At 49.2% G+C, this 27,392-nt stretch overlaps 1 protein-coding gene across 1 annotated transcript in view; it reads right to left on the bottom strand.

The window, feature by feature from the left end:
• Window positions 1-27,392, bottom strand: part of XKR6 (XK related 6) — a 173,495-nt gene that overhangs the window by 18,724 nt on the left and 127,379 nt on the right. Inside the window, exon 2 of the mRNA XM_030236345.2 lies at window positions 1,353-1,549. Within this exon, the coding sequence (XP_030092205.2) occupies window positions 1,353-1,549 (197 nt within the window). The remainder of the gene's footprint in view (window positions 1-1,352; window positions 1,550-27,392) is intronic.

The following is a 27,392-nucleotide window of genomic DNA, read 5'->3' as shown; positions in this document are numbered from 1 at the left end:
AAACTTCACCCGGCGCTTTCTGTGGCGAGTCCAGCAATCTGCAGAATGCCCTGGCAAACCTCCTGGGCTGTGATTTCTGCATTTTCAGTCGGGTTAATAACGTTGGAAGCAGCAGGAAAAGGGGGCTGGCAAATGTGAGCCATTCTAGCAGGAGTTGTAGAAAGGCATATTCATCATGTCAGCACTTTGGAGGCCCGGAGAGCTCGTGATGAGAGGTTTCAAGAAAAGACTGCATAAATAGCAGGAGGGAAGCTTCTATAAACAACTGTGATGGACATGCTGGAAATACAGAGGAAAGGGAGAGTGGCTGGCCTTCCTTGATGCCGTAGATAGTGGTGACCTTGGCAAAACCAGCAAAACTTAACCCCAAAGCAAATTCCAATTTCAGTTCCCACCTCAGCTCCAAAAACTCCTCAGAAATGACAGGCCCCATCCAGGCTGTCTTTGGGAAGCTGAGTGTCACCCGTGGTGCACGAACTGAACAGGGGCTGAATAACCAAGCAACTCCACTGTTGGTCCTTGGAAAGGATGGTTGTCCCTCGGGCTGGTCACTCCCAGGCTGTCAGCATGGCCATGGGCTGGGAAAGCTGCTCATGCCAGGGCTGGGACAGGGCCATGTCCCTCTGCTGGGTCAGATGCCCCATGCTCAGCTTATCACAGTGGTGGACACTGTGGTGGACACCAGAATTGGCAAAATATTCCCTGTGGTGGCTTCCAAGCCTCGTCTCATCATTTAATTGCCTTTCCAATTAAACCTCCACTACATGCCTGTCCCTACACAATCCCCTCCAGTGCCTTCCCCATCTCTTTTCCTGGGCTTGGTGAGAACCATGGTACCAATGACAACACCTTAACTCCTTGGCACTCCTCAGAAAAGGCCCTACAGCATTTAGCTGTTAAAAACCCCCTTTTTTTACCCTTAACTCCATCAGAGCATCACATAGGCATTGAGCCATTTGTCCTCACAACACAAACTCAAATCTGGCCAGTTTTATCACCCTACTTATGTAAGGAGGGAAACTGAGGCAGGGAATGGTCACATTTCCCCAATGCCAAGCGACAAGCGAGTGGTGCCACAGCAGCAGAGCCTGCTTGCCTCCTCCTGACACCACCGTCATTCCTGTAGCCTGGACTGGGTGTGGAAGAGCTGAATCCCATCTTTTCCTTGACACTGACTTTTTTTTTCTCTCAGAGGAACAAGCAGAAACTTTACCCAGCGAACGCAGCAGAGATTTGTCCCAAAGAAGCAGCCCCCAGCCAGGGTGGGAAGTGAGCAGCACATCCATCAGCTGCTGGGCACTGGGAGCAGAGGAGAGAGGCTGGGAAGGTGGGGGAGAAGGGGGGCCACTTACATGGTAATGTTTCTGCACGGTTCTTTTGGATCATTATGCAGAGCTGTAGCACCAGTTGAGGGGCGCTCTCGAGGAACGTTTCCAGGAGGCGCAGCATGTTCACGTCTGCATATTCGTACATCATAGCCCAGTAGAAACGCCGCTGGTGTTCCTTCCGTCTCTGGCTCTGGATCCCCAGGTACATGGTCCGGATATACCTGCAGGGAACAGGAGGGAAAAGCTGGGTGTGAGATGCTGGAGTTGCAGCAAAATCTGTTTGTGGGGCAGTGGGGGTCTGGGGAGACATTGGGGTTTGCACGGTTCTTCAGCTCCTGTCACTGTCATATTTTCTGAGAAATCCCTTTGCCCAGGATTCTTCTCCTGGGAAGCTGAGAAGCCTCAGAGAAAAGAAAATTAATATTACCTCATTTGCTTCTCCTGTGTTTTGCTGCTTTGGAATGTGGTTTGTAGATTGTTTATCCAAGATGTGAATTGTTTTTATTTAATGACCGACCACGGTCCAGCTGTGTCGGGACTCTGAGGAGTCAGTCAAGAGTTTTAATTAGCATCTTGTTAAACCTTCTGTGTGTACCCTTTCCCTTTCCTTTAGTATAGTTTTAGTATTGCATTCTTTAATATAATATAATACAATACCATAAAATAATAAATTAGGGTTCTAAGAACATGGAGTCAGATTCATCAATTCCTCCTTGATCCTGGGAACCCAGCAAATACCACACGCTCCCTCCTGGAGGGAGGTCTGGGGAGGACTTTTAGAATCTGACTAATCATTAATGTTGGAAAAGACCTCCAAGATCATCGAGCCCAGTCTTACCCTGGCTGCCACCCTGAGAACAAGACTGTATAATGAAGTGCATTTGGTGTTGCAAGGGTGGGAAAACTTTAACTGGGACCACCCAAACGTGTATCCTGGGAGTAGGAAATGCTTTTGAAACACAAAAAACCAATCTCCTCGCCTAATTTTCATCACAAAAAGAGAACCCACATGAAAAATACTGGTCCTAAAGCTTGGAAGTGGCTTGACAGACCCTCTAAACCCCCTCAGCACTCTGGTAAGGAGCTTCTCTCACAGACCCCTGAGCTCAAGAAATGTTTGCACTACTCTCTCAGGCTCATTGTGGGATTCTTGAAGTTGTCCAGGAATTGGAATCTGACAATCCTTGTGGGTCTCTTCCAGCTCAGGATGTTCTGTGACTCTATGATTTGACCTTGTTTCATCATAGGTGGAGCAACGAGACACCACCTTCACCTGCAGCAAGTGTGTGACCCACAGATGTGAAAGGCCACAGTTTGTCCCTGGTCAGCTTTGACCGTTTGGGCCATGTTGGAGTACAAGGAGGTGTCTCATGCATGGACAGGCACAGCTCTACCATTGCCTCTGTCTCAGGACTCATGGCATTTAAGAAAAAAACCCTAACAGAGTCCTTTCTAATGCCTGTTGATATCACAGAATGGTTGGGGTTGGAAGGGACCTTAAAATCATCTTGTTCCAGCCCCCTGCCATGGGCAGGGGCACCTTCCACTCCCCCAGGTCGCTCCAAGCCCTGTCCAGCCCAGCCTTGGACACTTCCAGGGACTGACAATCCAACATTGTGTCTTCTTCTCATCCTGAGCGGTGGCTGTAACCTCGTTTGGGATGGGAACCATTCACCTAATGCCGACCCTAAAGCTGGTCATCTGAGCCAGTCAGTCGTCGGAAATGTCCCCTCCCGGGACTGTTCATCTGTCCCAGCTCCGCTGCCAGCACGGCAGAGGGATGAAACGCCTTCTGGAGGCTCTGGGAGGGGCTCACGGCACAAGCTGGGGTTTGGCCAAAACGATTAGATCATCCCCTGCCACTCGGGCGAGACTGCACAGCCGGGGAGAGCAGGAGGGAAGGACGTGAGCCTGGAGAGCCTCCGGATCTCCGAATGGCACCCAGGGACGGGGAGCTGGGAGAGAAGCAGAGGCAGCTCTGCGAACCCTGTCCTTTATCCAGCATCTTGTCCTTCCTGACCGGCACAGGAGGCGAAAAATCCCGAAAGAAGGACCGCAAGGACACCAAAAAAATGACGCAGGAAAGCCACCAGATGGGGCTCGACACTCGAGAAAATGCTACGCCAGTCCTACGACACTGGTGACACTGGTGTGACATCCACAGCAGACCCCGAGTGGGACGGAAATGGCCATGGAGCACCTGCTCTCCCAACACCAAATCCACCACCTGCACTTGGCATTCCCGCGGAAGACCCCAGCCCCAGGAGCTGCAGCATGACACAGGCATCCTGCCTTCCCTTCAGCCAGGAGTTAAATAAATGCAGTTTGGCTGGAAAGGCAAAGTCAGGGAGAGTGTCATGGCTCAAGGAGAAAGCAGAGAAAAGGAGAATGCAATGGTTTTTATAATGTCAGTGGCACAGGGCCAGCAAAAGTCAAGTGGTGCTGCCCATAAGGTGCTGCCCACGGGCAAAAGCACCATCACCTCTGCCAAGTTCCACCAAATCTGCCCTGTAGTCCTGGATGGTCTCCTGCATGGTCTGCCCCCATTCCTGCTGGTACACAAAACCTAAACTCCTCTTTGGAAGGTTAAGCCACTCATTTCTCATCACCTCAGCCACAGACAAGAAGAATTTGCTGGTTTTCACCCCGCAGCATTCTTTTACCTGTTTGCACATAGTTGCCATGTAAACCTTTCATTTCTCCAGGTTTTAAAAAAAAATCACAGTTCCATAGAATCATAGAATTATTAAGGTTTGAAAATACCCCTGAGATCATTGAGTTCAACCATTACCCCAGCAGTGCCAAGGCCACCACTAACCTGTGTCCCTAAGTGCCACATCCACACGGCTTTTAAGTCCCTCCAGAGATGATGACTCCACCACCTCCCTGGTCAGCCACTTCCAATGCCTGATAACCCTTTCCTTGAAGGAATTCTTCCTGATGCCCAACCCGAACCTTCCCTGCTGCATCTTGAGGCTGTTTCCTCTCATCCTGTCCCTTGTTCCCTGGCAGCAGAGCCCAAACCCCCCTCAGCTGCCCCCTCCTCTCAGGAGGGCAAGAAGGTCCCCCCTGAACCTCCTTTTCTCCAGAAAAAAAATTCTTGCAGTGCCTTCCCACAGTTCACATTTTCTACATCTCTGCTCTTCCACACTGCTGTTCCCAACAGCTGTCTCCACTTTTGGGTTATTTTTAAGACCATCTTTACTTTTCCCAGCCCTCCAGGTTGGCTGAGCCAAGCTGCAACAATGACATTGGGGCACTCAAAGAGATCAGGGAGAAATTGTCAGAAGGGACACAATGTCCTGCAAAGATTTCTCCTGGATCTCTGGGGTTAGGGTGAATCTCCAGGGATTCACCACCATCCACAGTTTAAGCATAGGTTTTTCTTACTGGCCACAGAAAGAGGATGACACCAATCCATGGAGGCAGAATGCATGGAAAAAATATTCAAATTCATGGTTTTGACACAGTGTCCTGATCCTGTCTCAATCAGTGGCAGTGGCACCAACACCAAGCTCTCCCTGACTGCAGAGCCCACAGCCTTTGGCAAAGGTCACTTGTGTTGTGCCTCTTCCATGGATGGGGAAACTGAGCCAGAGAACACAAAAAAAATGCTCCCAAAGTTTTTTTGGCATCAAACCCCAGAGATTTTAGTGCTGTCCCCTGCCTGTAAACACCATACCAGTGGAGCACAGCCCTACCAGCTGATGCTCCTCCATTCAGGGTGGACATAAATCTTTCACAGCATAAATCCCAGCCCTGCCAAAGGACAAAACTGTCCCTATCCCATGGGACTGTGACCTCAGGAACCCCTTGGCAAATGTTGGCCAGAGTGAGCAAAGCAACTCTGAGGACCATGTGCAGCTGAAAGTAAATTAACTTCATTTTTCTTTCTCTTTGGCCCATGAAAATATATGGTGCTGTGTCTTCAGCACCCTTCAGACCCAAATCTGGCAAAGGGAGGAAGGGAATGACTAAGATCCAAATCCTTCTTGATGCCAGTGGATTGTGATAAAAGTAATAAAGTAATATTTCCACCTTGTGGGCTTTCAGCAAGTAATAAATACCTACTTAATTTCTACTTAATTAATCAACATAGAATTTCAGCCAGCTCCAACACTGATAATTCTTAACCCTATTTCCAAACACCAGTGTACAGAACTGGTGTAGACAGTTTTATTCCAGGTCATCTGTTTCCTTGTGTTATTTTATTTACCTTTTGAGGGTCTTTCAAACCTTTCCTAACATTGGTTAAGTGTAGACAACTTAAGAAGAATTAAGAAAAAAAAAAAAAATCAATGTCATTTCACCTGAAATTCATTGTTCCCGGTCAAGCTGGTGGCAAACTGGCTTCTATAATTAGACTTTAAAATCCATATTCAGCCTGATCTTCAATCTTTAGCAACATGATGCTTCCTCTTATGTCAGTAAAAACCATTCACTGCTCCATGCTTTTGAAAATCAGGCTAATTTATTTATTTAAGAGCTTAATTTTGGATACAGGAGCCTAACTTTGGGGTTTTTTTTTTTGTTTTGAATGCTGGCTATTTTTATATAAGAGTGTGTGTATTTGTGTGTATTTTTAGTTCTAAGTCTCATCACGGCTTCAAGAGATAGAACTAATTTGGGGTTGGGAGGGGGATTGGGGTGATGGTTTTTATTTTTAATTTTTAATTTTTAACTTTTTTTTTATAGTACACAAAGGATTGGTTGTCCCCTCCCTCCTGGCAGGGCTCCCAGAATTCCTGTTGGTATAATTACCCTCACTCTTATTTACTACGTATGTCACAGCAGCACACGAGCTGCTGGGGTCAAAGTCACTGCTGTCCCTGCTCCAAAGTCCCTTTTTAAGGAGCCAAATCCACCCAATGTGGTCAAATAACCTTTGGAAAGAGCTGCAGGAGCCCACCAGCAGGGAGAAGAGGATGTTCCTGCTGTAAAAAACACAGCCCACCCTGAGCTCTGTGGAAAAAGCTGCTCCATGGGGATGGCAGGGGATGGATTCTGGAGGCTCTGGTTTTGTATCATGAAATGAAGCAGGCTCTGGCCAGCTGGCAAGGCTCAGCTCAGAGTGGCTGCATCCATCTATCCATCCAACCCATGCAGGGTCGTGCCTGGGCCTTGGCAGGGGTGGATTTACTGAGGTGGCTCCCAGTGTCACCAGGAAATGTTGGGGGATGCCTCTGGGCTGGTTGAGGGGAGGAGGACGAGTGTCAGAACCCAGGAAATTCCTCTGGCTGCCCTGGAGGACCTGAGACCCTGCCAAGGGGCTCAGAGACCTTGGCACAGAGCCCAAGACCCCTGTGCCTTTGGTCTTGACCCATGGAAAAAATTACCAACCTTATATGAGGATTTACAAGCCAGGAAAGTTTAAGTAGAATGATAGTGAATTTATCACAGGGTGAAAAATAGATTTTTTGGGGTTTTTAAAATGGGGGCAAGATGGAGGAATCTGGGCATGTCCAGTCTTTCTCTTTCTTCTTCCTAGCTTCCATCTTGTGCTGTTTTGGATTGATTTAGAGCAGAAGCTCACTGTCTAACATAGGTGATAGGGATTGGGAAGTTATTGCAAATATTGCACACGTAGTTTTTAGGATAAAAAGATTCTGAGAGATGAGGATGTGTAAAAGGGTCAGAGCCCTTTTGGGAGCCCAGAAAGGCACATCAGGACAGGCCCTGGGCTGTGCTTTGGGGGCAGGAGAGTCCTGGTGGCCTGTCCCACACAGCCACAGGCTGACCAAGGGCAGGAATCTCAGGATGTAACAGTCTGGTCCCTTTTTCTGAGGCCAGCAGGCCAAGATGCAAGAAATGAGCTCTCTCATCCTCCAAAACCAGGAAACTTCCTCCATATTCAGCACTGGGAATGATTCCTGGCCCTTGTAGATTGCTGAAACCTGCACAGGTTGTGATGACTTGGGAGAGTCCGAATATGCCTGGACCATTCTAATGATTGTATTCAGATTTTGGCACGGAATCACCGAATATCCTGAGCTGGGAGGGACCCACAAGGAGCATTGAGTCCAACCCCTGGCCCTGTACAGGGTGTGCTGAAGCTGCAGTGCCCATGAACACGTCTTGAAATGACCTGGTTTGTCAGTACAGGTACATGGAAAGTGGATTTTGCTCGTGCCCAGCCCTCTGTTGGGGAGGAATGCTGGAGAGACAGCTCTGATGCTATGGTAGCCAAAACATTGGGGTGTTACCAACACCTTCCCAGCTCCAAATGCAAAGCACAGCAGTGTGGGGGCTGCTGTGGGGAAAACAAACTCCATCTCAGCCAGACCCAGCCAGAGAATCACAGAATCTCTGAGGATGGAAAATATCTCTAAGACCAAGTCCACCCAGCACGCCAGCCCTATCATGTTCAACACTGACCCATGTCCACAAATGCCATATCCACACTTCTTGAACACTTCCAGGGATGGGGGTTTCACAATGGGATGGTGATGCCACAGTGTGGCACAGCCTGAGGCCGTTCCCTCTCCTCCAGTCCCTGTTCCCTGGGAGCAGAGCCTGATCCCCCCTGGCTGTCCCCTCCTGTCAGGGAGTTGTGCAGAGCCACAAGGTCCCCCCTGAGCCTCCTTTTCTCCAGGCTGAGCCCCTTTCCCAGCTCCCTCAGCCTCTCCTGGTACTCCAGCCCCTTCCCCAACTCTTTTCTCCACCTTGGACACACTCCAGCCCTTCAATGTCCCTCTTGTCATGAGGGTCCCAGGGCTGTCCCCAGCACTGCTGTCAGATTAAGCCCTTTTCTGACCCATAGATGAAGCAACTGAGAGGCATTTTAAAAACTTTTATTCCATTTTCAGTCTCATGTGAAGGGTGAGACAATACAGATGTTATAATTCATGCTGTCACAGTCTCTACAAATCCATTTCCCACACTCTGGAGGTGTCCCTGCAGTGCCAGAACAGTGGACAGTCACTCATTCTCCTGGCCCTGCTGGCCACACTGTTCCTGGATATTCCAGCCAGGAAGCCCTTGGGCTTCTTGGCCACCTGTCACTCTGCTGGCTCATGTTCAGAAATGTCCTGTGGCACTACAGGAGCCTGGTTGTGACCTTAGTGACAGCAACACACATTTTATGGATGGGCACCATCCCATGGCACCAACCTTCTCTCTGGTGCTCCCTCCTGGAGGAAGAGGATGGGAATGGGGGGTATCCTTCAGCTGAGGGCACACCCTCCTGCCACCTCATCTTCTTGCAAGGGGCCTCGTGCACTGGAGGGTGTTCCCAGATTAAAATCTCTCCTTGGAGGAGAGGAAACGAGGGCATGTGTAAGTGCTGGGAGCAGGGGCTGCCTGAACATCCCCTTACAACGAGGTTACGTGAGGGCAGATCTCAGCTGGAGCGAGCTGGCATCCACAGGGCTCTGGCAATTTACACCAGCTGCGGCTTTGGCCCGCTTTTTTAATTTTAATGAATTATTTTCATTTTAACTGATATAAAAGGAATAGGAGAGAATACTCCCCTGTTGCTCCAACGCAGCGCTGGAGCAACAAGGGAGTAGGAAAGTGAAACGCTGCCTGTTAAAAAAATCAAACTCAAACTTGGAGGTGCCATCACCATTAACGTGCTCAATGTCAACATTTGTTTGTTGTTTTCTTTGTTGCAATGTCACATGCCAGTGATAAGGATTCACAGATGGGTTGTTATTGTTCCTAGCTTGAGTATCAAAATAGGAATTACAGGGTCCCATCCAGGTGCTGATATTCCACAGCTTTTTCTGGCTGCTCCCAGGGCATACAACTCCTCCAGAACAAGGGGCTGCATCCAAGCCGTCTCTAGGGAGTTGTTCCTGGTCTGGCCTGGGCCTTGAAGGGTGTGCAGAATTTATTTTCACAGCTGCTGGTTGTGTTGGGTCAAAACCATGTTGAACTGAGAAAGATCACTTTTCATTTCAAAATCAAGAAAGGGATCCTTATTTCTGCACAAACTCTAATCCAGCCTCCTCAGAGGTCATCCCAACCACACACACACCTAAATAATCATTTTGATGACCTTCATCAGGGCCCTGATCTTCACATCTGGAGTTCTTGGTGCTTTCTGACATCTTTGGGGGATTTCCTTACACAGTTTATACCTAAAAAATGAATAAAATGCAACAAAAAGTGTGTTCATCGAGGGGTTTAGCCCTTCTGCCTTGCAGTTTCTGATCTAAGCCTTATCTACTTGTTTCTATCAGTTCCCATCAAAGAATTAATAATTTGTATTACAAACTCTCGCTTTTTGCCAAATGTGCAACTGAAATTTGTGTTTGAAGGAAGGATTGCCCCAGACTTCTGCTGCAGAGGAGAAACTGTTACAATTTCATGTTCTAAGCCAGTCTGAAGCTGTTTTAAAGCACAGATGGCTTTACTACACACCAACCTCAAAAGATGCAACTGATTTATAAAATTTACGTTGGGAAGGATCATATTGTGGAATCACAGAAGAATTTTGGCTGGAAGGAGATTTCAGAGGTCTGTGGACCAAGGCTCCCATCCAAGTGGGGATAACTTTGAAGTTAGGGAAGGTTGGTCATGGTCTGGTGCAGTTGAGTTTTTGAAAAGCTCCAAGGATGGAGATTCCACAGCCCCTCTGGACAACCTGTTCCAGCATTTAACCCCAATCCCTGCAGAATTGTGGAACCATTCAGCTTGGAAAAGACCTCTTGAGTTCAACCATCAACCCAGCATTATGGACATGACCCAACCATGTCCTCAGGAGCCACATCCACATGGTTTTTGAACATTCCTGGGGATGGTGAAACGACTTTCAGCCCAAGATCACTTCCACTACTTGAAGAAAGTTTACAAATCAGCCCCTCCTTGGAAAGAGTAAATTTCATCCTTTAAATGGAATTTAAAAAAATAAAATAAAAGCATGACACTATAGCATTTTTAGGATCTGATTCCAACAGCTTTGGTATTTGCAGGCCAATTTAACTCATGATAATCTGGGGGTTCTGATACACAAAACAGGGCTCTGTGACTGATGGCTCCTGAGCAGTGTCCCCAGCTCCTCTGAAATTATTGCTTTGGTGGCAGTGCCAGGCGAAAGGGACATGAACCTACACCCCCTCCTCTGGGGTAACGCTCCTGGTCTTGGTTCAAATCCCTTTTTACTGATGGTTTAAGTGGGTATTTGGGATTGTGAGAGCACAGACAGTGCTGCAGGTGTGATTTCATCCTGCTGACAGACACTGGGGTCAAAACCTCCAGCAGCTGCACAGGGCAGGAAAGTGGGGCAAGGGCATCACTGCAGATAAAACTCCAGAGGCCAAAGGTGCAGGAGCTGCTCGTGTTGCTCCATCTGGGAGATGTTTCTGGGATTTGTTTCTGTGACTGCTCTCCTTCCTCAGCTGCAGAGTAATTTTCTCTGACTCACAGGCCGAAAGATCACAACCAGAAGAAGAGAAACAAATCATAAGCAAGTGCTAGCCCTAAACAACCCCACTTTTTGGCACTGGTTTGTCAATCCTTCCCCAGCCTGGCTGTTACTGAACTATCCTTGCTTAGCCAGAGCCTGTCCAGTGTTTCTTTATTTGCAAAGATAGCCATGCATGTGTTATTGACATATTCACCATAATCCCAGTTCTGGAAGCAGCCTGGCAGCCTCTCCTTGCTGTATCCCCATGGCTGAGGGGTTCCCCTGGATATCCAGGCTGCAAAATCCCCATTTCCAGGTCTCTGCTCAGAAAATCAATACAGAATCAGAGAAAAGCTTTGTAGCAGCAGCTGCCATTGTTTTGACCCAGGCTCCTAGAAATCACGTTTGTGTTTTCATTTGTTAATTATTTTCTAAGACGTAGAGCTCTAAAACAGGAATACAAACCCCAAGACCTCTCCAGCACCATGGCATGAATGCCCTTTTTTTAAATTTCAATGTGGAAACCATCTCCATGCTGCATGAAGGAGGAGTGGGGGCTGCTGGAGAGGCTATCCAAGCGATGGGTGCTACAGAGACATGTCACAGCATCTATCACACGTGGGATGGTCCTAGCACCAAGCCAAATGCTCTCTTTTATCACGGATTCCCCTCCAAGTTAGTGATGAATTCTTAAACCCCAGTCCCTTCCCTATTTTGCACATGCTTATTTGCTTTAAGGATACTCCAACACTTGATGCTGTCGCCTCTGGCAAAGCCTTCTGTTTTAAATCAAAGCTGTTAAACAGCTTTACACAGGGACCAGGAAGTTGGACTCAGACTGACTTTTTGCTTCAAGTGTGTTTGTGAAAATAAGGTTTAGGTTCAGGGCTCTCCTCGTGAGAATGAAGATGGTCCCAGTCCAGTCAGTCCTGCAGGAGCAGCTGAAAGCCTTGAAAGGAAGCAGGGGTGTTCTGATTGACTTGTCTTGGCTCCAAGCAAGGGAAATTCCCTGAAATGCCAAAGAAAATCCCAAGCAAATGCTGAGGACACCCAAAATGTCATCTCAGAGGCACATGGGAATAGTCACCTCACCCTTTGAACAGGATGGGTCACGTTACAGTGTTTTAACCCAGATGGTCTTGATTTGGCTTCACCACAGCCATGGGGTATCTCAGGGGAGGAGAAGTTAACATTGCTCTGGGACACCTGTCAGTGACAGGGACACATCTTCATCTCCTCACGGAGATCCTTTGGTGGGGAATGCAGAGCAGGAGAGGGGAAAGAGATGATTTTTGCTATCAGTGAGTCCTTTGGAGATGGAGACACTTGCAGTTTTCTCATCTAAGGTTTTCTCACTTCCTGAGGGGTTTAACAGTTTGGGGTAGTGGGTCCAGAGATCTGAACAGACACTGCAAATTCCCTGTGGTCTGAACTCTCAAAAGCCAGTGTGGACGCCAGGATCACAGTAACAAAACTGGGAGTTTGTTCCCTCACTCAGAGGGAGACGTTTCCATTCCCACAGTCTGGCTGCTGGAAAAGACAAGAGGGTCACCTCTGTGGCTGGGAGATCAGACAGGGATTCTAGGAGAGCATTCCCTGAATTTACAGTATTTACTCTCTCCCCAGCCATCAGGAGGACTGATGCTTCAGCAGGACCTGCAATCACCAGACAAGACTTTTCCATGCAGCAAATCCTCTCCTAACCCCCAAGGAGAGTGGCTTTGTAGAGCTGAGGAGGTGGATGCTCCAGGATTTTCAAACAGCGTGCCAGAAAAACAGCAGCCAGGAAAGGTTTAGGGGGAAAGGATTCTGCTTAGGAAAAGGAGAGCTGGTTCTTGAGGAGCTGGTGCAGCTGCAAAGAAGCTGCTGCCTGCTGCAGAGCTGCCAGGGTCAGAGCTGTGGCTCGCTGCCAGCTGCAGCGCGCTCTGCCCGCCGTTTGCATCCAGAGCGCCGGGGCTCCCAGAAAAAACTCGGGATGCTGTTCAGCAGCTACCAGGCATTCCTGAGCTCACCCCAGCCTCGCCAGGGACCGTCAGAGAGCCGGGACTGTGCGTTCAGCAGCACATCCCCGGCTCCCCTGTGCCGCGGGGGTCAGAGGCATCCCTGGAGCAAAGCTCCTTCGCACGGGGGCTGCGACTGTCGCCTTGGCTTTGCCATCCCTTTGAGGAGAAGGAGCTAAAAATTGGGTGAGCGCCTGTGAAATCCTGGAAGAACAGCCTCAGATCGTGGCTATTTTTAGTTCCACAGAAGCTGCGCATACATTAGCGAAGGCCTGCCTTCCTCTCCGGGCTCGGAGAAATCACACGGTGTCCTCCCAGCCTGCCAGGAGAGTTTAACCCTTGTTGTCCCACCACAGTCAGCCCCAGCCAGCTGCACCTCAGCGTGGATCCTGATGGGCACCAGAACAAGGGGGAGAAAGGTTTTCCTGGGCATTTTGGCTCTTGCAAAGTAAAGGACAAGTGTCTTTGGCCCATGGACATTGTACCATCATGTGTGGTGGGAGGAGCGGGGACTGGAAGAAAATTCCAGCACAGAAATGGCATCTGACTGCCACCACCATCATCCCTGCCTGAGGAACAGCCACACTTCGGGCTGAAAGGGGCAGGGAGGAGTTCAGAGTTTGCAGAACCTGAGAGTTGATTCCTCAACTCTGGTGACCTCTCATGGTAGCCAGGACAGGTGACATTCACAAACTGCCACGTGTTGCCTTCAATTCACCCACCACAGCATTACAGACTCACAGAATGGTGTGGGTTGGAAGGGAATTTAAGGGAATTTAAGCCTCATTTTGTTGCACCCCCTGCCACTGGCAGGGACACATTCCACTCTCCCATCTTGCTCTAAGCCCTGTCCAACCTGGCCTTAGACATTCCAGGGATGGGGAAATTAAACACCATGAGCTACTTAAGCCAAATCTGCAATCTTTTAGCCACACAACCTCCTGGGAAACAAAACCTCATCACCACACAGGCCCCTCAGATCCTTGGTGTCGCATTTCCTTCCTCCCACTGGCTGTGTCTCCACTGCTCCAGACACATCACCCCAGGAAAACCATGGCTGGGACACAGAAAGGAAATGAGGCCAGGGATGAGCTCACCAGCCCGCTGGAACCGTGATGCCTTTCAGCGCACAATTAACAAAAAATAATTGCAACACTTATTCCTACACTTTTTTTCTCGGAGGGATGAGGAGAAAAGCCTGATCCCTGCACTTCACACCCACAGCGCCTGTCAGCTCCGCTGCCCGTGCACTTTCACATTTTCCAGCTCTTTAATATTTATTACCTCTGCTGCTTTGTATTACTCATCAGCTATTCCTGGCCAGAGGAAAGGCACTGGCGGGTTCTGGAGCGTGCACGTTCCCTGTTCCTCGAGGGGGCTGTGAGTACAACAGCACCTCTAAACTCTCACTCACTGCTGGGCCAGTGCAGCCTCCTGTGGCTTTGGAAGGAGGAGACCCAGACAAGCCTCGCCATCCCATCATAGCTGGCTTTCCAAAGGCCACCAGGATGTCTTAGGCCATCAGGAGAGGAGACACAGCCTTTTTGGAAGGTACAGGAACCCTTCCATGGGTTTATCCTGCTGATCCCTGCAGGAACATCCCTCAGGAAATTCACTTGAGCATCCTTCTCTGCTTCACTCCCTGTTCTTTTCCAAGTCTCCTCCCAGCCCTGTGATTAACCACGGGCCTGCCAGCCCCTTTGCCTGCTTGCAGGATTTCTCCCAGCTGCTGGGGGCTCTAAGTAAGGATATATATAATAAAACTCAGCAAGTCAGGCTGAGCAGGAGCCTGTGGGTGGCAGCGCTTGCAGTTGTTCCATTTCACAGGTGGCTCTGAGTTAAGATTGGTTCTAAACAATATTGCAGAGGACGGTCTTGTAGTGGTCATGTTCAGGAGAAGAACCAGCCCAGGCATGGAACTACCCAGTACCACAGCATTTTTATCTTTTGTCTATTCTTTTACTAATTTAAAAGGAGCTTTCTGCTTGCAGCTTCATAAAAGTGGAGCCACCTGACCACGTCCTTGCTCCACCACCCTCTGGGTGCAGCTGAGTCCTCTCGTGCCAGCAGCCAGCTTATCCAAGTGACACAAATGAGGTCACAAGAGCTTTCTGCCAGCGAGCAGCATGTGGGAGGTGAGGTATGGAATCCTGCAGCTCAGCCCAAGGGAGGGATGTTCGTGCACAGTTAGGTGCAGAAATAGAGGCAGAGAGGTTAAGTGACTTCCCCCCGGCAAGTGGTGGTTGGTGGGATTTAATTTGGGATGGGATGGGATGGGATGGGATGGGATGGGATGGGATGGGATGGGATGGGATGGGATGGGAGAATAGAATAGAATAGAATAGAATAGAATAGAATAGAATAGAATAGAATAGAATAGAATAGAATAGAATAATTTCAGTTGCAAGGACTCTGCAATGATCATCAAGTCCAGCTTCCAGTTGGGGAGGCCCTTTTCTCTCTCTCCCTGCTGGATGGGCTCCTTTTGGAAGTGCTTAATCCAAAGGAAAGAAAGCCTTTCATTTTCACACACGTCCTTTCAACCTCCTGCTGCTCCAAATGCTTCCCCAGCCCATTTGGATGCCTCTCACACACCTGCTCCAGCCCAGGCAGCTGCCCTGCCCTGTGTGGAGGATGTTTCCATTAACATTGACTGTTGCAGCTGCTTGGATGAGATCTATCCCAGAAGCACCAATAAACTGCTGAATGCATTGATCCAGACATGACTCAGGAGCCAACACTGGATAATCTCCCTCAGCACCTTTCCCTGGCTGAGCCTGGGCAGAGTTTCTGCTCCCCTCAGCAAAGCAGTGGAGGACTCTTCCATCTTGCATTTCTCCAGGGGCAGGCCTGCTCCAATGACACGTGGGGGCTATTGATTTCTGTAATGAATGGATGGATTTTCCCCTCCTGCACTCACACCTCCTCCCTCTCCCATGGAATAATCAGTGCCTCTGTCATTTACTGCCCAAACGCCTCTCTGAAGTGCAAACCTGCAGCCTTTCCCTGCTGGAATTGTGTGCTGCCTCAAAAGCTTTCACTGTTTTCTCCTGATCTCCTCTGATCTTGCCTCCAGGAGGGATGATTTAAACCAGTGCAGTGAGGCAAGGGTCCCAGGCAAGGAGAACAGGAAAGTTTTCCTCTCCAGAAGGAAGGTGTGTGGCCAGAGTGGTTGGGAAAGCTCAAGCTGGGAGTTGGTGGTTGCAGAACTGGCTGGGAAAGGTAGTAGAGATGCCTGTTGGGATGGACCTGGAGGATATTCCCACACTCCAGGGATCTTAAACAGGAGCACAGCAGGTGTTTGAGTTGTTGAGGAGGTGAAGGAATTGGGGAGGTTGCAGTTGTGGATTGAAGAAAAACACTGGTGTCATAGGGGTCAGCCAAGAAGTTGCCCAGAGAAGTTGTGGATTCCCCATCCCTGGAAGTGTTAAGGACCAGGATGGATGGAGTTTGGAGCAATCTAGGATAGCAGAAGGTGTCCCTGCCCATGGCAGGGGTTGGAACTGGACGAACTTTAGGGTTCCTTCCACCCCAAATCACTCTGGGACTCAGTGAGGATCTCACCCCTAGCCCAAAGCACCCATTCCCTGCTTCCTTCAGCTCCTTCCTGGATGTCCCCCTCTCACCACCCACTTCTCCCCAGCCAGGTCCTTGTACCTTATCTGAAGTGCCACAACCCATTTCCTGCTTTTGGGACCCTTCTCTTCTTACCACCCCACCTTCAAGTGACGTGTCCTGCTGCTGGTGGCTCTTGGCCACGGCTGAGGGGACAGCTCTGCAGGGGAGGGATGTGCCAGCTCCCTGTGCACATGTTCCAAGGAGCCTGTCAGCCCTTCTGTCCCTACAAATCCTGCCTGGCCCTCCACAGGAGTCAGGGCCACAAATACCACAGGATGTGGCATTTGTCACCTCCTACGTTTGCAGAGATTTGGAAAGACCTGTCTGGAATGAGGTCCAAGAGATGCCTGCCCATAAACCTGGAATTGCAGAGCATCCACTGGGAGCTGGGATTTGACATAACTTCTGCATTACAAACTCCCAGTCTGGCTCAGGTGGCCCTTTGCCTCCAGAGCCTCACCAGATAAAAATTTGCAGCTGACTCTGAGCATGTCAGCCCAGGACACAAGTCCTTCCAATCCTGGTTTAAAACTTCAGGTATTTGAGCCCTAAAACTTCAGGTATTTGAGCCCTAAAACTGCAAGTGTTTGAGCTCCTTCAGCAGGTAAGCCATGGCAGACAGGCACAGGAAGGCCTGGCCAACACCAGTGACTGTCCTAGACCACCTAAAGAGTAATAATTTCATTTTCCATCCTTCCCTGCCTCCAACAGACCATCCACCAAGCTGGCCCAGACCTCAACACCCAACTAGGAACAGTGTCTGAGTGCTCTCTCCTGCACTCAGGAGAGTGTCCAGATGGGTTCAGAGCCCTTTGTTTTAGGTTCAAACTCCTTTCTATAGGTTCAAACTTCTTCTTGTTGATTCAAACCCTTTCTTGTGGGTTTGGATCATTCCTTGTGTGTTGAAACCCCTGTTTTATTGTTTCAAATCCCATCCTGCAGGTTCAAACCCCTTCCTGTATGTTCAAATCCTTTCTTGTGGGTTCAAATCTGCTCCCTCTGTGTTCAAATCCCTTCTTGTGATTTCAAATCTGCTACCATAAAGGATATGGTAGATCCATATCCTTTATTGTAGATTAAAACCCTTTCTTGTCCATTCAAATCCCTTTTTGTGGGTTCAGACCTCTTCTTGTTATCTCAAATACCTTCTTGTGGGTTCAAATCCCTTCCTGAGGGTTCAAAACCCTTCTTGTAGTTTCAAACTCCTTCCTGTAGGTGCAAGTATTTTCTTCCAGGTTCAAACCCTTTCTTGTGGGCTCAAATCTTTCCTGTAGGTACAAATCCCTCCTTGTGTGTTCAAATCCCTTTTTATTGGTACAAATGTCTTGGTACAGGTTCAAATTCCTTTTTGTGGGTTCAAACCCCTTCTTATAGTTTCAAACCCCTTCCTGTAGGTTCAAATACTTTCTTGTAGATTAAAACTTTCTTGTGGGTTCAAATCCTTTTTTGTGGGTTCATACCCCTTCTTGTAGGTTCAAATCCCTCCTGCTGTGTTCAAATCCCTTTTTATTGGTACAGATCCCTTCCTGTGGGTTCAAATTCCTTCTTGTAGTTTCAAACCCCTTCCCTATAGGTTCAAATCTTTTCTTGTAGGTTAAAAACCCTGTGTGTTCAAATCCTTCCTGTAGGTGCAAATCCCTCCTTGTGTGTTCAAATCCCTTTTTATTGGTACAAATCCCTTCCTGTGGGTTCAAACCCCTTCATGTTGGTTCAAACCCTTCTCTGTGAGTTCCAATCCCTTCTTGGCTACACAGGAAGGCAAGAGCTTGACCTTGGCCATCGAACATCCCAGACAAACCCATCAACCCCCCCGAGCCGGCCGAGGAGACAAAGCTCTCAGGTTCCCGTGTTGGGGCTGCTGGGTAGGATATCCAACACTGGAACACCCCCTGGGACACAGCAGAGTGTCAGGAAGGCTCTTCTCTGCTGGCTCCAAGGGTGGCCTGGAGAGGATTTTGCCGGGGCTCGATTCCCTGCAGTTGGAAGCGCTCCCTCGGCCGCGCGGGGTGGCCGGGAGCCAGCGGGCCGGGTTTCCACCGTGGTCTCATGAGGACACTCTGCTGGAAAGAGGATGCTGCAGGCTTGAGTCATCTCCAGGCTCTGGAGGGAAGTCTCCACCTCCCACCCCCCTGCCTGCTTGTCCTGCCACTTGAGGTGACAGCCAAAAGCAGGACACCGAGCCTGCGCGTTGTAAAGTAGCTTTGGGATCGAGTCCTTTTCCCCGTGCTATCCTGGTGCAGCCTTTCTCCCTGGCATATATGGAATATTTTGTGTCATATGTTTCCCCCCTGTGATACCCCAAGCCCCTGGAGTGGCCCTGGATGCTTCAGTTGTTCACAGCTTTTTTGTGAAGCTCAAGCTCACATGATTGGAAATCTTCCTGGGGCCACCACAGTTGACCCAAGTCCCTTTAGATGAGATTTCCATTCTTCAGCTGTTTGAAAATGGGAAAGCTGATCCAAACTCATCATCTCAGTTCCCTCTTTTATCAACAGAGAGAGAGAGAGAGATTTCCAGAAAGCCACTCATCCCATCTCCAGATAAGTGTCTGCAACACCTCCCACGGATTTCCTGTCTCCTTCCCTTGACTACAGAAGGGTCCAGACGACCGACTGAGAGCTGATGGCTGATACCAGATGTCTCCCATCTCCTTGGCACCATCTCCCTATCAGATGCCTCTCACCTCCTTGCTGTCATTTTGAGAAGTCATTTTAAGGAATCACTTGTACTTCCCCCATGGAAAAGATCTGGGGGACGTGGAGACTGTGGTAGTGCCAGGCCAACAGGTAGGAAAGGAATTTTCCTGTGGGAAGCAAAGTCCATGCTAAAACGGAATGCATTCCCATCTGACAGCTGGAATGGGAGCTCCCAGAGCTGGCTGGGTTTTCTTTCATTCCCATCATCTCTTAAATTGGCCTGTTTTTTCCCCTTGTGGAGCAAATGCACAGCTGTGGGTAAGTGACACATGCCATGAGTTGTTCTTGTCTAGAAAAGACTTTATCTCATAAGTTTTATGTCCTTCCCACCTTGAGGAATGGTATTGCCTTTCAAAGGAATCCTCGTGGTGATCAGTCCTGTACATTATCGTAGAATCATGGAATCTCTGAGCTTGGAAAAGCTCTTAAAGAACATCAAGTCCAACTGTTGACCCAGCAGGGTCAAGTCTCTCACTGCCCCATGTCCCCAAGTGCCACATCCACACATCTTCTAAATCCATTCAGGGATGGGAAAGCCATCCAGGGATGGGGAGTCCACCACTGCCCTGGTAGCTGTGTCAGGGTTGGACAGCCCTTTCAGTGAATAAATTGTTCCAAATATCCAACCTAATCCTCCTATGCCTCACATTGAGGCTGTTTCCCCTTGTCCTGTCCCTGTGCCCTGGGAGCAGAGCCTGACCCCCCTGGCTGTCCCCTCCTGTCAGGGAGTTGTGCAGAGCCACAAGGTCCCTCCTGAGCCTCCTTTTCTCCAGGCTGAGCCCCTTTCCCAGCTCCCTCAGCCACCCTTCATCAGAGTTCAGTGCTCCAGACCCTTCCCCAGCCCTGTTTCCTTATATTGGAAATGCTCCAGCATCTCCTGCTGCCTTCTCCGAGCCATCCCTGAAGAAGCTGGAGACCAGAGCAAGACTCACAGGCACCTGGCCCTGTTTCAGAGGATATCAAAGACATCCATGGACTGCTGGCAGGTGGGATACAGGGCATGAAGAAGACCTCTGCCCTTCTAGACCCACACCTGAGGGTGCACTGAGCTGCCAGAGCATCTTGAACAGTTTGGACAGGGAATGGAGCTCCTGGGTCTCAGTCCAGAAGGGGAATCTCTACAGTAACAGGCCATGGAGCCAGGCAGGACAACTGCACCATTTCCTCCTCTTCCTCACTCCAGTCATTGCTCCATCCACAGGTTTCCCTGTGGGAATCTTGCCCCTGCTGCCCAAACCGGCTGGAAGAATCCCATGCTGCGAGACTGACAGCTCAGTCTGCATGTCCCTGCGAGCCACAGCTACTGGGACCTTCTGTACTTGCAGCCTCCAGGGCTGCTGGTCCCCCCTGTCACCAGCTCAAAGATGTCACTGCTCAGTGCTTAGAGGAGGGGAGAGCACCCAAAGGGCGTTTGGCTGCTCCATTGGTGGGTTTGGAGCAGCAAAGAGCAGAACATGGACAGGATAAATTTCCCTGGACAGTATTGCTTGTTATGGGAGCAAATAGAGAAGGCTGGGGAGTGTGAAGGAGCAGGATAACAGTCATAGAGTGGAGCCAAGACACTTCCCACAAATCCTTTGCTCTGGTGTTGGAGCAGTTCTATGAGTAAGTGAAACCCCTACCATTTTTTCCTTTAGGACTTTTTATCAGAAAGCCAAATCTAATTCATATTATTTATTCCCAACTGGCTTTTCAACTCTTGCACCCCACCAAACCCACATTAAAGTCATTCATAAACAGATGTTTATGTATGTACTCCTGTACTCCTCAAACTTCTGACCATTATTTCAGACAGTCTTTATTTGAGAAACAGGTCAAATAAACTCATCCCTGGCTTTAGTTCAGGTGTGAGAGACCCAGACAGAGAACCCAGGAGCTCTGGTTCCCAGGTATCACTGATATTTATATGATAGCAATGTTAAAAGGCTTCTGCTGAGATCAGAGTTGGATTGTGCCGAGTCCGGAGCGCACACGGAGTGAGAGACAGCTCTTCCCCTAAAGGATTTACAATCTGAACTGACAAGGACAGAACCACAGCAAAGGAAAGGATGTGTTATTAGCAGCAGGGGACCCGGGCACTGAGAGATGCAATAAATTGCCTGCAGTCACATGGGCAGCTTGTGGAGGAGCCAAAACCTGACCCTTGTTTTCCCACCGAGGCTGCCTTGTCTCAGCCATCAGGGAATGAGCACACCGGGAATCTGGGTGAGTTGGGAATTCTGCTGGTGGGTCAGGTGAGGTCAGGAACCCTGCCAAAAACACAGGACTCTCACAAAGGCATTCTTGCCCCTGCCCCAGCTTTATTTATGTATGGCTGGGAAGGAGGAGAAAAGCCCCTTCTGACACCACCAACCCCAGTGTCATCATCATCCTGACTGGTTTTTGTTCCCTCAGACAGGCCCCTCCAAACCCTGTAGAGGGCTCAGGGCTGAGGCTGATAAACCAACCACTCCAGGTGCTTTTACAGACTGGCAGGAATCACAGAATCATGGAATCACTAAGGTTGGAAAAGACCTTTAAGGCTGTCATGTCCAACTGTTGGCCCAGACCACGCTCACCACTAAACCATGTCCTCAAGTGCCCATCCACACAATTTTTGAACACTTCCAGGGATGGTGATCCCATCACTTTCCTGGGAAGCCTCTTCCAATGCTTTACAACCCTTTCTCTCAAGAAATTTTTCTTAATGTCTAATCTAGGGAGGAGAAACTGAAATCACTTTTCCTTAGAGGAAACTTGCCTGAAAGAGTGGGCTTCCAGAGACACCTGGGTAAAAGAGTGACCCACAGCAAGTTTGCTCTGTTGGGCATAAAACTGGCCTGAGATTTGTTGGTTGGTAATTTCTGGGTCTTGTCAGGGCATCTCAAAGCACAATGAGGTTGTCCCACCTGTCTGTACACACCTTCCCTGCAACATTCCATGTCCACACACCTGAGAGAAAGCACATGAGGATAAATAAATTACCTCTGTTCACTGATATAGAGGCTCCTACTACCTTTGTCATGGCCTCAAGCTGTGCCAGGGGAGGTTCAGGTTGAACATCAGGAGAAATTTCCTCATGGAAAGGGAGGTCAGACATTGGAACTGCCCAGGGTGGTTTGGAGTCCCCATCCCTGGGGGTGTCCAAGGAATGCCTGGACGTGGCACTCAAGGCTCTGGTCTGGGTGACAAGGTGGGGATCAGTCACAGGTTGGACTTAATGGTCTTGGAGGTCTTTTCCAACCTGAGTGATCCTGTGATTCCATGATCTTTGAGATTTTGTTCTGACATCATTTTCTGTACCATTACCTAGACTACCAAAGTTCCTTAACTCTTGGGATGGATTTGAACCATAGCAGTGACACAAAGGAAGCTTTTACCATTCAGTGGAACCCCCAGAACTAAAGAGTTTAGGATTAGGTATGGCAGGGTTTGATTTCAGCTGAAAACAATCAGTAAATTTAGGTTTGTGACTCACCACATCCAGCTGTGTCTCATTTAGGTGCTTGTTTTCCATCCCTGGTCCATTCCAGATATTTGGTTGTCATGGAGTCACAGAATCATTTAGCTTGGAAAATACCTCTAAGATCAGCCAGTCCAACCATCCACCCAGCACAACGTGTTCACCACTGACCCATGTCCCCAAGTGCCACATCCACACAGCTTTTAAATCCCTCCAGGGATGGAGACTCCAAAAGTTCCCCGTGCAGCCTGTACCAAGGCCTGACAACCCTTTCAGGGAAGATTTTTTTTTACCAATATCCAATCTAAACCTCCCCTGGCACAGCTTGAGGCCGTTCCCTCTCATCCTGTCCCTGTTCCCCAGGAGCAGAGCCTGACCCCCCTGGCTGTCCCCTCCTGTCAGGGAGTTGTGCAGAGCCACAAGGTCTCCCCTGAGCCTCCTTTTCTCCAGGCTGAGCCCCTTTCCCAGCTCCCTCAGCCCCTCCTGGTGCTCCAGCCCCTTCCCCAGCTCCCTGGACATGTCATGACACTGATTTCTGTTCTGAAATTTTATCCCCCAGGACTCCACTCCTCATGCAAACATGGCCATGATTTAGGAAATCAGGGTAAATTGCCCAGGGTCTTGCACAGCAAAACCTGTAGGTCTGAGATCACCCTACCTTGGTCACAGAGTCATCATTTTGTGTAACTGCTTCCTTTTCTCCCTTTCCCAAGAAACCAAGCTGGATTAAGAATGGTTGTGATATCAATAAATACTTTCCTGCTGTGGGTGCTCACAACATCTGTGTGTGAACCCTCGGATGCAGCCACGGCAACAAAGAATTCAAATGTTCTGTCTGATCTCATCCTTTTCCTTGCAGGAGCAAACATTCCCCTGGATTACTCACATCAAATCCTGGAGTTCCTGTGTGCTCCTGAGTGCAAACAGGCCCTCTCCTCACAGGATATTTATGGAGCAGAAGCATCAGGTGAGGAATGAACTGTTTTAGGGCTCCTGTCATTTACTTGGCCAGGAAAAGGAATTTTTTGTAGCACTGAGCTTTGTTCCAGTCTCCAGGACCTCATATAAAGTAATTAACTGACAATTTCAGGGTCAATGTCTGGCCCTGAGACCAACAGGAATAATCTGGCCACATCCATGCTCCAGAACATTCCAAGCCTTCAGAACCAGGTGGCTGCATCCAGATGCTGCAGGGAATGGGATGAGCAGGGTGGGTATGGACAGCAGGGCAGCTCCTCCACAGCTCTGCTCTCATCAAGCAGGAAGGACAGGATGTAATAACACCTTGTGTCGATTTATTGTAAACATTTCATATTGCCAGTGATCCATGGGAAAGCTCCTCTGGTGCCGTAAGATTCGGGCAGTCTGAGAGAGCTGCTGCCTCTACAAAGCCTTAGCCCTGCACAGGATCCTGTCCCAGGGCACTGAGAGCCTGCACATCCCTGGACAGTCCCTGGAGAAGGGCAAAGCCTTCAGGATGTGACCCCACAACTCATTACTGTGGCTTCAAGAGGTCCTTGGGTCTAGTTTTCATCACAATTAGGCTGATTATTTTGTATTTTGCTTCTGATCCATCCCAGCACCAAAAATCATCGCTTTGGCTGAAGATTTTTGTGTTTGGGCTTTGCAATCTGCCCCCTCCCTCTCCCCTGGCCTCCCTTGGTGAAAGTTAATTTAGGACAGCAGCCTTCGAGTGAAAAATGGTGTTTGTCAGGAAGCACCAACTGAGGGCAGCTGTCCATGCAGGGAGGGGTAATCCTTGCTTTTAGGAATATCAAGGACAAGTCCCCATCATGCCTGAAATTCCTGCTGTTACCCTGATCCAAGTCAGGGAGCTTCTTGGTGATTGCCACAGCACCATCCCCACCAGAATCATTTAAGAAAAAAACAATAAATAACCAACAGTAACACAGCTTTTCTTCATGGATCAGGTTGTTCTCAACCAAGAAAACATTCCCTAATAACAGGATTCCACCATGATGGTGTCACCAAAGCCTGGCAATGCCACTTGAGAGCCCCTGATTTTAAATAAAGTATTTTCCTTCCCAGCAGTGAAAACTGCAGAGCCTTCACCCACTCCTCTGAATAATGGGAGTGTTTCTGCAAGCTTGCCATGGTAATTTAAAATCAATTTTACTTTGGTTTTCCATTATAACTTTTGCTATAGGAAATTAACACTTTAGTAAATCACCTATCGCCTGCAAAAACAACAGAGTGCAATAAATGGTAGTGCCTGTGAGTTTGGTTGGATTGCAATGAAAAAAAATCCCAATGGATATAATAATATAATGATGTGATAATTAAATATGTATTTTTGGTAATATCAGAGAATAGTTTGGGTTGGAAGGGCCTTTAAAGACCATCCAGTGCTATGCCCCTGATGTGGGCAGTGACATCTTCAACCCAGGTTGCTCAGGGCTCTGTCCAGCTTGGCAGCTGCAGGATGGGCTGTACCCTTTGGATCTACCTTTTGGAGGAGCCAGCATGGTGAAAGCATCATCTCTGTGTGTGCAGGATGGTCACCAGCCCCACAGACAGTGCTGGGGCCGATATGAAGGTGATAAATAAAGCTCACTCCAGCCTGGGGCCCAGCGAATAGGATGGAGAATATCTGAACCCAGGTCTTCTTGCTGCCTTAGTTGGCTTTACCAACTCATTACAAGGTACAGCAGAGGATCCTGTTCACCCTCCTGTTTTTGGGAAATGATGCTCAACCCCCCTGGTGATGCTGTTGTGAAAGCAGAGCTGTATCTCCCATGGCAAATAAACTGCTCCATTGCTCCTGGAGTTATGGGGCTTATTTTCTGATGGTTTCCTGCCTGTTTTCCCAGCTGTGAGCAGGAATTACAGAATATACCAGTTAACTCCAGCTCTTCCCATGACTACCACTTCAATAAAAACCATGCAAAAGAGATTATAAAGAAAAAAAAACCCCACAACTGTCTCTGAGTTCCCCATTTAAATTGTTACAGCCATTCAAAAGCAGGTGATTCCTGCCATCCAAACCCACGGATTATCCAGCCCAGCTCTTTAAATGTACAGGACAAGAAAAAATGTGTTAGGCTGGGCCTTCATCTCCTCTCCTGATGATTCCTGCTTTCAGCCCTTGCTGTCAGCAGTCCCCTCCCAGCACCAGCAGAATCAAAGGTGGAACCAGCTCTGACAGGAGGAATAACAAAAGCGCCGGCACCGCTCGCGAGTCATTTGGAAGTTCCTGCCTCTCTCCCAGTTGCGCGTTAATGAGCGCAGGGAGAGCTGGGGCTGGCTTGGCTCTGTGTTTGAGAGCCTGCTCAGGAGCTGGAGCTCGTTGTTCTGTGCCTTTCACAGGAAAAACGCTCCCCTCCCAGGCTCCAAAAATCCTCGTCAAAACTGGCGCGCGCAGGCGGATCCAGAGGATGGAGATGGAGGATGGATGGGGATGGATAATGGATGGCTCCTGCAGAGACCAGCTGCAGAAAGCCCCTCTGATCTCTCCATGTGTCTCCCCTCATTTCCTCTGAGGTATTTTGGGGTGGATGTGTGAATTTTAAGTGTAAAAAGCCTTTGGGATTAACACCAAGGGTGCAGGGCACAAACAACAAATGGACAAGCCAGGGTGGATGTTGAGTGTGGGCTTAACGAGAACCTCCTCAAAGGTCTGGAGATCCTGGATGGGACAAAGGGTCTGGTTTTCCTTTCTCAGCTTGGGACTCCTTATAAAACAAGGGCCAGAAGGTAAAATTGAGACAGAAAGGCTACACCTACACAGGCAAATCTGCCTTCCAGCTCTTGGTCTCCCTCTTCTCTGGACATGCCATCATGGTATGGGACACACACCTCATCCCTGATGGACATCCCCAGGCTTTGACTTCAGAAGATGGAGTATGGAGACAGAAGACCATCTTGGTTCCAAAATAAAACACTTCCCATGAATCCCAGAATCACAGGATGGGTCAGGTTGGAAAGGGACCACAGAGAGTGATGTGGTCCAACCTTCCTGCTCCAGCAGGGCCATCCCAGAGCACAGGGCATGGGATTGTGTCCAGACAGTTCTGGAATATCTCCAGTGAGGGAGTCTCCACTCCCTCTCTGGTCAATCTGTTCAGTGCTCAGTCACTGCACAGGAAGTTCTTCCTCCTGTCCAGGTGGAACTTGCTGGGATCAGTCCCTGCCCATTCCTCTGGTGCCATTGCTGGGCCCTGGAGCAGAGCCTGGGCCCTGCTCTGAGCCCTCCCTGCTCACAGGGACACCCAGGGCTGAGGGCCCCTCTCAGCTGTGCCTCCTCTCCAGGCTGGACAGCCCCAGCTCCCTCAGCCTTTCCTCCTCAGGGAGATGCTCCAGTCCCTCCATCATCCTTGTTGCTGGGCCTGCTCCAGGAGCTCCATGTCCCTCCTGCCCTGAGGAGCCCAGAGCTGGACACAGCTCCCCAGATGTGCCTCACAGGGCTGAGCAGGGGACAGGATCACTCCCTGAGCTGCTGAAAATGCTCTTCCTGGAGCACCCCTGGATCACTTTGGCTTTCTTGGTCCCCAGGGCACTGCTGGTCAAGGACAGCTGGTTGTCCACCAGGACACCCAGGTCCTTCCCCAGAGAGCTGCTCCAGTAGGTCATCCCCAGCCTGTGCTGGTGCCCAGGGTTGTTCCTCCCCAGGTGCAGGACCTGCATTTCCCTTTGCTGAATTTCAGACACTTCTCTGCCCATTCCTCCAACACATCAAGGTGCCTCTGAAGGGCTGCACAGCCTTTGGGGTGACCAGCTGCTCCTCCCAGCTTTGTGTCATCACTCAACTTCTTGAGGAGGCACTTGTCCCTTCATCCAGTGTTGGTTTTCCTAGCTTTTACAGAGATGGGGTAACTGAGAGGTGTTTTAAAATATTTTATTCTCAGTCTTGATGAATAGTGAGACACAAGAGATGTAAAACTCAATGCCATTCCATTAGAAGCTAACTTACTTTTTGGTTACAATACCTTATAAATGTTT

Source organism: Serinus canaria, chromosome 3, assembly GCF_022539315.1.
Source record: "Serinus canaria isolate serCan28SL12 chromosome 3, serCan2020, whole genome shotgun sequence".
NCBI lineage: Eukaryota > Metazoa > Chordata > Aves > Passeriformes > Fringillidae > Serinus > Serinus canaria.
Note: the sequence above shows the minus strand (reverse complement) of the source record. Positions and strands in the feature narration are given on the sequence as shown.